At 47.0% G+C, this 10000-nt stretch overlaps 1 protein-coding gene across 1 annotated transcript in view; it reads right to left on the bottom strand.

Annotated features, from left to right (window-relative positions):
• LOC307085651 (low-density lipoprotein receptor-related protein 8-like) overlaps positions 1-10000 on the bottom strand; it is a gene marked incomplete at both ends in the record, with an annotated part of 84095 nt that overhangs the window by 11011 nt on the left and 63084 nt on the right. Inside the window, 5 exons of the mRNA XM_079750517.1 lie at positions 1138-1277; positions 1884-2002; positions 3695-3922; positions 4852-5023; positions 8930-9055. Of these exons, the coding sequence (XP_079606643.1) occupies positions 1138-1277; positions 1884-2002; positions 3695-3922; positions 4852-5023; positions 8930-9055 (785 nt within the window). The remainder of the gene's footprint in view (positions 1-1137; positions 1278-1883; positions 2003-3694; positions 3923-4851; positions 5024-8929; positions 9056-10000) is intronic.

The following is a 10000-nucleotide window of genomic DNA, read 5'->3' as shown; positions in this document are numbered from 1 at the left end:
CCATTACAGTGTGTGCTCCATGTGGGTGTTTGTGTGTATATGTGTGGTCATGTTTCTGTGTGTGTGTGTGTGTGTGTGGTCATCGTTTAGTGTGTACGTGTGTGTGTGTGTGTGTGTGTGTGTGTGTGCGCGTCTGTGTGTGCGGTCATCGTTTAGTGTGTGCGCGCGCGTGTGTGTGTGTGTGTGTGTGTGTGTGTCTCTGTCTCTGTGTGTGTGTGTGTGTGTGTGTGTGTGTGTGTGTGTGTGTGTGTGTGTGTGTGTGTGTGTGTGTGTGTGTGTGTGTGTGTGTGTGTGTGTGTGTGTGTGTGTGTGTGTGTGTGTGGGGCTCTGGGCAGCTCTCTAGATGTCCATCCATGTGAGTCATACTTAGCCAGCCTCCCAGTCAAACCAGTGTTCCCAGAGGAGCGTAATGAAACAGACGATGATGAGATGACGCTTATTAGGATGATGACTACGATGACGATGAAGAGGGGATTGAGGTGGTGGCTGTTGGTGGAGGTGGAGGTGATGGTGGTGACAGGGGTGGTGTATCATGGGGCTGAAAGCGTAAACTAGACCAAAGCAGGAAGAACAGAGGATGCTGCAGTCAGGTTAATGTCCTCCTTCAGTGCTGCAGAAGGATCACTGTCCCGTAGCACCATAATATATAGAGCTCATTGTTACAGCCTTGGTTATTATTTTATTATATTATTTAAGACAATAATACAACAACTAATAATGTATAATAATGATTAGTGTTATGATTAAGATTATTCATATCATATTTAATGCTGTTGGCATTATTAATATTTTAGGATTTATTAACGTACATTATCTATGTTTTTATTCTTCCATATTCATAAAAACCTATTCATTCTGATTCTATAGAACTAGATAATGGATTTACCAGGATTTCTATTTTCTGGTCGGCAGTGGGATTCTGGGATTCACGCCCTTTCCAGTTCCCCAATGCCTCACTCAGACACCCACCAACCCCCCCCACCTCGAACACGGCCAGGGCGTAGGGCTGGCCCAGACCGCCCCCCCCCCCCCCACCTCGAACACGGCCAGGGCGTAGGGCTGGCCCAGACCGCCCCCCCCCCCCCACCTCGAACACGGCCAGGGCGTAGGGCTGGCCCAGACCGCCCCCCCACACACCTCGAACACGGCCAGGGCGTAGGGCTGGCCCAGCGTCTGGGCGGAGGACAGGTGTGTTCGGCGGTGCGCTCCGTTCAGATCCACGCTGGCGATCAGGTGCAGCTTGGAGTCGACCCAGTAGAGACGCCTGTTAGCCACGTCTGGACACACACACGCACACACGCACACACTTACAATCATGTTTGCTTTCAATTGATTATGTACACAGTACATACTCCTGATGCCACAAATCCCATTAGGGGATATATCGATTACCTCTTAATGTCACATTGTCCCATTTATACACACCTATTGTATTTAATCCATCCTTATCCACAGCTCACACTTTAAAGACAATGCAGAGCTTGATTCTGTCGCCCACTTCAAACCAGTCACTCTTCAATCACTCGCATTCACATTCACTTTTAAACAATGAAGTACAGAAGCATGTTGATTTAATCGACTCTTATCAAGGTCCTACCTTATCTATCTTATTTTGAATGTGTCATTTCACAACCAGAGAGCTGCTCTCCTCTCCCTCAGAGATGACACTGAGCCCAACATTCAGTCAAATTAGATTCATTAAAGAATTTGTTAAATCATTCATTATTTAAAACATTTGTTAATTCATTCATTGCTTCATTCATCCATTCACAATGAGGGCACCAGAGCCGTCTTCTCTCACCACCTCGTCATTCATTCATCATTCAATTCATTCAGTCATCATCTAATCATGGGTTCACCCCCAGCGGGGTGTGTCCCCTCACCCAGCGAGATGCCGTTGGGCCACTCGATGTGGCTGTTCACCAGCACCTGCCGGTCCACGCCATTCATCCCAGACTTCTCAATCTTGGCTTGCGTTCCCCAGTCCGACCAGTACATGAACCTAGAGGGAACCAACGATCACAACGTTACACATGACCTACAGAACCAACGATCACAACGTTACACATGGCCTACAGAACCAACGATCACAACGTTACACATAGCACAGACAGAACCAACGATCACAACGTTACATATAGCCTACAGAACCAACGATCACAACGTTACACATGGCCTACAGAACCAACGATCACAACGTTACACATAGCACAGACAGAACCAACGATCACAACGTTACATATAGCCTACAGAACCAACGATCACAACGTTACACATGGCACAGACAGAACCAACGATCACAACGTTACACATGGCCTACAGAACCAACGATCACAACGTTACACATAGCACAGACAGAACCAACGATCACAACGTTACACATGGCCTACAGAACCAACGATCACAACGTTACACATAGCACAGACAGAACCAACGATCACAACGTTACACATAGCACAGACAGAACCAACGATCACAACGTTACACATGGCCTACAGAACCAACGATCACAACGTTACACATAGCACAGACAGAACCAACGATCACAACGTTACATATAGCCTACAGAACCAACAATCACAACGTTACACATGGCCTACAGAACCAACGATCACAACGTTACACATAGCCTACAGAACCAACGATCACAACGTTACACATGGCCTACAGAACCAACGATCACAACGTTACACATGGCCTACAGAACCAACGATCACAACGTTACACATGGCCTACAGAACCAACGATCACAACGTTACACATAGCCTACAGAACCGCAATCATAACAGGACACATAACATTACACATGATCAAGGCAATAATCCAGGTAATCCATCCAACCTCATAACAACTAAACAACATTATATATAATGTCACATTTCATCTAGACAAAATCACAATCATAACATTACACGTAACAGGTCAGGTGTTTTCAACCACATTCATTCACACAACACCTGAACAGGAGAGATCATCATATGAGTGGTGGAGCAGTACATTTAAGTCTTAACATAACCCCGATCCAAGCATAACATCAGGGGCTGTTGGCTTTCAATGAGAATGTGCTTTTTCAGGGGATCCTAAATGTTTGGGATGAGGATGTTGACTGTTTTGCACTAGTCAACTCTGTGCGGCAGTCATGTCTGGGAACAGTGATACAACAAAGACATCTGGGTCTGATAAGTTCTATTTTTGGTATCCCTCTTTTCATCATCGCCGCGGTTCATCAGACTAGGGAGACACATCTCTAGGCAGCGTGGCTGGCTCATACAAAGATCCCTAGATTGGATGTGATGATGTGGGACAGTATTTATAACACCGTTAGACACCATGGTGATAAATGAGCATCCATTTCAGGTTTATTTCTGTCTGTTTAGTCATAAAGTCAAAGTGCAAAGTTATATCGTTTAAAGTCTTTCCAGAATAAAAGTCAACTCTCAATACTTTTTGGAGCCACAATACTTCATTTTTGTGTATCACTTGTGTCCAATCAGAACAAGACAAATAAATAAATACAATTCATATAAAGAATGCATGACCACCCCAGATCTGCACGGCAAAGACCGGACATGAGTAGCATTGAGTACCATATTCAAGTTGAATGAATCAGTCTGGAGAGATCAGGAATGACTCATGAGTCACACACACACACACACACACACACACACACACACACAGACAGACACACACTCACCCGTTGTGGGGGTCCAGGACGACGGCGCGCGGCTCGCTGAGCTCGGTGGAGACCAGGACGCGGTGCCGCGCCCCGTCCACCGACGCCACGGACACCGTCTTGTGGCCGGCGTCCGTCCAGTACAGGTTGTGCTGGAGCCAGTCCAGGGCCAGACCCACCGGGGCCTGCAGCGAGGTGGACAGCAGGGACACCTGCTGGCTGGGGTCAGTGGCCTCCTGGGTGAAGGCGCTGGGGGAGGTGAGGGATGAGAGTGGGGTGTGGGGGGGTGAAGGAGAAATGGAGGGAGAGAGGGAGGGAGGGAGGGAGAGAGGGGAGAAGGACGATGAGGAGAGAGAGGTTAAGAAGGTATGGGGAGGGTTAGAGAGGAGAGGAGAGGGGGAGAGAGGAGGAGGAGGAGGAGGAGAAAGGAGGGAGGCAAGAGGGATGGGAGGGGATGAAAAGGAATAGGAAAAATGACAGATTAATCAAAATAATAGATTAATGGCTAAACTGCATAGTACTGCAATGGCTCATGTGATAATGTTCACACACGCCTGCACTGCCCGGTAGCCTTGGGGGTGAATTGGTAAATGGCTTCAACGGAAGGTTAGCTTCACCGCTATATAGGAAGGCCTTATCAGGAGCGACAGCACCCGGCCCTTCATGCTAATGACCCGCTCTGACACGGCCGGCGGAGGTGAGGGTCAGCCAGGGGTTCTCCAGGAGAAAGCCTTTCAGTTCCAGCCTCCTCTGTGAGACCTTTATCCCGGGCAGCCATTGTGTAATGGGAGCGACTGAGCTGCTCTGAGGAAGGAGAGGCGGGACTCTCAGTTTGGGTTATAGATGTTCCAAAATATCCCAAAGATTCATACAACTATCCTATCATACACTCTCGCTTTGCCAACCTGGTCTTGAAGCAGGGAAAACTTTTATTCATGCTCCACCGTTTCATTTAGATTTGAGGATGATTCTTGACCTCTCATTTTAGATAAGTGATTTACCTCAAGTCCACTATGGGGAAAAACAGGTCCTAAGTCCCACATGTTACAATGAAGGTAAAAGGTAACATGTTTGCATATCTACGACTGTATCCAGACAACCTAACACAAAATAAATCAACACAACCCGACCAAATCCTCGTATCCCCAACACCCGATCCGGCGGATGAGGCGGGGTACCTGTAGATCTTGCGGTGGAAGCGGTCGGACCAGAAGATGCGGTTGTTGGCCACGTCCACGTCCAGGGCCACGGCGTTCTTCTGGGTGGAGACCACCTGGGTGTACTCGCGCTTCACCGGGTCAATACGGCGGATCTCGTGGCGGTTGGTGACCAACAGGTACGCACTCTTCCCTGGAGGTGAAGAACCACGCAGGAGCACGTGTCGAACATCAGTCAAAGGATTAGAAGCAATTAGGATTTAATTCCCTCTTCCTTGGAGGTGAATTAACTAACATGAGCACAAGTCCATCATCAGTCAAAGAATTAGAAGTATTAAGGATTTTAATTCCCTCTTCCTTGAAGGTAAATAAACACATGAGCACATGTCCATCATCAGTCAAAGAATTTGAAGTAATTATGATTTGAATTCCCTCTCCCTTGAAGGTGAATAATCAAACAAGAACACATGTCAGGCAGCGTTGCAAGGATTAGAAGTATTTAGGCTTTTAATTCCCTCTTCCCTTGAAGGTAAATAAACAAACACAAGCAGACATCAAGCATCGGTCAAAGAAGGAGATTGCATCGCATCGAAACTGAGACTTCTTTTGATTCGGCAGCAAAGATTCTGTATTTTTAGAATAGTGACTGCTTGTGATTCATCAAGTAGATACAACCCCCCAAACAACACTACCATGACATGGTTAACACATAAAACATCAAATTAACAGGATTCAGAGATACAACAAAGCCACGCCCTAGAGATAATTGACATATGAATCATGGATTATAAGTATCTATACATTATTGATGATACCGAAGCGTCGCGGAGAGGAGACGCTTTGACAAATAAACGGGAGCACGGATTGCTTTGAATGGAGGTGCAGGTGGAGGTAGAGGGTAGCTTACACTTGACAATGATGATGATGATGATGATGGATGGGGGATATACAGGAGAGAGGAACCAGCTGTAAGCTGATGAGGTCAATTATCTACGCAGACCACAACCGGCCGCCATTAAGCCTGAAGGATAGATGCTGACATTTGGTCCCGGCGATAAAACTTCTCCGCGAGGTGCCAGGAGACGAGCTACAGATACATCGGACCGGGAGAGTTCCCCTCCCTCAGGTATGAACGATGGAGCAGACGCTTCTCTCCAGAGGGACAGGTGGATTCAGATCTCGTTAAGGAGCAGGTACAGGGAATGGGGTTCTTCTGACGGCCTTACCGCCAGCACCACTCGCCAACACACTGAACCGTGTTACTGCTGATTGGACCGGAGAAGGACACAACCCGACGCTGTTGCATCACGGTTCAGGGACGGTTACATCACAGTAAACCCGACAGAACTACTCTGTGAACCGGGGCTTGTGTATAAACCACACATGGCCCCAGAGCCTGTAATGCTTCAACAGGACACAGGGGGAGAGTGGCTGCGTTAATCAGCGCGTCCGCGTGTGTCGTTATTAAACGGCTCGCTACGCTGTTACGTACTCCTCTGAATGTAGAGCGCACACGCTTTGGATTCTCAGTGCACACGTGCGCAAGACGAGGCCGGGGATCACGAGGATGAATGGAGAAACTCATGCATACAAATGGCATATGTAATTACATACACATGCACACACGTAGATACAGGCATGCATACAAACAGCACCTCGACATGTTTCAATTATGCATGTGCGGATGAACAAACACACATATACATACACACACATAAAGACATACACCCCCACACTGTCATACACACCGTAAACACACACGTAGTAAGGCTTTCGTAGACAACAAGAAGACAGTTATTTGCTCTGCTTAACAACCTTGAAGCTAACATCCGAACATTGACCTGACACTGCTGAACCACTGAACCGACCGCTGAGCCAACTGAAGGGTTCGCTGAAGTATAGTTATTATGAGATTTTTAATGATATTATATTAATCATAGGGAGAAGTAGCATAAGCCTGTATTCTCTGACGCGCTGATATATTAAAGGCTAAGTGGCAGCAGTCAGGCTATCCCCAGTGGCAGTAGAACATGAAGCTATTCTTATGAAATACCCCCCCCGCCCCCATCTCTTTTTTTCACCCTCCCTCTATTCTTCCCTCCCTCCCCCCCTCCTCTTCTTCTGGCCTCTCTCCGCCCTGAGCTCCAACGCGGAGCCCTGTTATCAAACGGACGCGTTCTCTAAAGGAACTGTCCGCTCCGATGACAACATGGCCGACCCCTCTCTGTGGGGGATAACAGCTCCCAGCTGGACAGCCCCTCCGGGGATTGTCACCGCTCGGTAAATAAACCCCAACCGACACGACCGCCGAGGTCTGGGTGTTGCACTCATAGCACGCGTCGTGGTGGTGGACTTTAAACGCTCAGATCAAGAAGGACGGAAAAAAGGAAAAATGCTAAAATAAAATGACACAGAAAGGATAACCGAAAACATCCCTGCACGGACGCGCACACACACACACACACACACACACACACACACACACACACACACACACACACACACACACACACACACACACACACACACACACAGTTTTCTATTTAGTCACACTAGTGTTCAGAGTTGTAATTATATTAATTAAGCCGGAGGAAAGGCACGGTGCTAAACAGCTGGCGGCATTAAAATCCCCATATTAAGAAAACAAAGTGCCAAAGGTTCTCAGAGGGCCTCCTCTCCAAACATCTTCAGGCCGGAGCTCTGAGACCAACGTTAACCTAATTATGAACCAGTTCCAAAAACTGTTTTAAACGGATAATTACATTTGACGATTGAACTCTGATGGTAAATAAACAACCTTGCAGCCAAACAAACATGTTAATCCGCTTGTTTTTCCTGGCGCTGTTCAACTGACAGGAAAGGAAGAGAAAATGTATTCCTCAGTGATGTTTGTCGTTTTATTATTGATATTATATTATAGTATTACTAAAATTGGAAGTCAAAGTATTAGTAATAGTAGCTGTAGCCGTATTAATAGTAGTAAAATAAGATGTTCTTTATTATGATGGTATGAGATGAGTAATAGTAGTACTACTACTACTACTACTACTACTACTACTACTACTACTACTACTACTACTACTACTACTACTACTACTAGTAGTAATAGTAGTAGTAATAGTAGTAGTAGTTATAGTAGTAGTAGTAATAGTAGTAGTAGTGGGTTGGCTTAGACTTGCTCCTGAGCGAGACACTTAACCCTAACTGTTCCTGACGAGCTGGCTAGCCTTGCATGGTCGGCTCAGCCGTCGGGACATGAAAGTGTGGATAACCGCCTGGGTCGCTTTGGGTAAAAGCGTCTGCTAAATGCCCTAAATGTAGTAGTATGAGCAGAAGTATTATTATTAAATTAACTAAAGGCACTGCATTTATATAGCGCTAACCTGTGGCCACTCAAAGGGCTTTACAACTAATGCCTCACATTCACCCATTCATACACTTAAACCACGTAAACCATGCGAGGCAACAGCCTGCTCGTTCTGTTCTCCACTCAGTAAGGAAGCCTGGGATCGAACCAGCAACCTTCCGTTGGTTAGACAGCCAGCCCTAGGTCCTAGAGGGGGCTGCAGTGAGCCGTCTCCCCGCCACTACTCTGAAGCCAGGTGACATTAGAGGTCATGCGTGCGTCTCTGCTCGATCAACACCTCCCCACGTTGGAGACTGAGAGCTCAGCCGGCTCGTCCACGGGTCAGTCCTCTACAGCCAGGCGGGGAGACGGGAAGGGCGGTCTGAGCGAAGCTCTGGAGAGATGCTTGTTGCCATGGGAATGGCAACTGGGAATGGGGGATTTTTTATTTATTTTTTGGAAAACTTAACACACCAGCTCATGGCACGCGAGGGACATGTTTTCTGGATAAACATCATTCTATCATATATTTGTTTGACTATTTAGTAATGTAGCCATATTTATGCTTTCTTTTTTTGGGGTATTTATTTTGAAGGGGATATGAATCCAGACACCAAACACACTGGAGCATCCCAAATATCTGCCAAATCTTTCTTCCTTTCTCCCCAAAGCTAAATACCCCTCGGTGCGTAGAAAGGGAGGAGGAAACCAGACGCCAAAGCGACCGGCGCCCCGGCTGAACGGCCCACTCACCCTCGGCCTTGCAGCTCTTGGTGACGGGGTCGATCTCGTAGCCCTCGTAGCACTCACACTTGAAGTCCCCCTTGTAGTTGACACACATCTGGCTGCACGCTGCGGGGTCTTCACACTCATTAATGTCTGTGGAGGAGGAGGAAGAGGAAGAGGAAGAGGAAGAGGAGGAGGAGGGAGAGGAGAAGATAAAGGGAGATGAAAAAGAAGAAGTAGAAGTAGGAGAGGAAGAAGAGAGAAGAAAAAGACGAAGACGACAAAGAAGACGAAGAAAACGAAGAAGATTAAGAAGAAGACATAAGTAGAAGGCAAATGTTTTGTTGTTCAGCCCCATGCCGATAAAGCTCTGTGTCCGTCTGCCTCGGCAGGGAGCTGTATGTGTAATAATAGAAGTGACAAAAGTCCAAGGTGGGACGAACAACGCACAGAGAGAGACGGGCACCAACATAAAGACATCCATTCGGCAGACGCATCGGAGACGTCTGTGGGCAGGTTGGTGGTTGAGGATGTTTGTATTGAAATAATGACAATGTTGCGGCCAAGGCAGCCGCCATAACTCCTTGGTGTCTTCAATAGATGAACACATCATCCTGACGGGCAGCAAGCGGGAGTTGGAGATAGGACTGAGAAAAGCAGAAGCATTCACTCGCACAGAGAACAGACTTTCGCTATTCGTGTGAAAGCGACAGTGTGAAAAGGGTCGCATGAAAATGGGGGAAGGGTATACTGCGTGTGTGTGAGGTCCATGTGTGATAACCATACGCACTAACCCCCTGAGGCGGTCACAATCAGCACACAACACACAGATGGATACTAACACAGTAGTATGTCGCTAAACACTGGCAGGCTCTCTCCCTTCTATCTATCACTCTATCCATCTGCAGTTACTATTAACAGTATCTATCCATCAACCGTATTTATCTACAGTGTCTGTGTACTGCTAGACTATCCATCAACAGTATCTATCTGCAGTATCTAGTGACTAGAGGATCTAATATATCAGTCTACTGTATCTCACTCTATATCCATCCATCATCCATCCATCCATCGAGACCTCATCCATCCTCCATCCAT

This window comes from Pollachius pollachius (genome assembly GCF_949987615.1).
Source record: "Pollachius pollachius genome assembly, chromosome: 14".
Lineage (NCBI taxonomy): Eukaryota > Metazoa > Chordata > Actinopteri > Gadiformes > Gadidae > Pollachius > Pollachius pollachius.
This window is presented reverse-complemented; position numbering and strand designations above follow the sequence as displayed.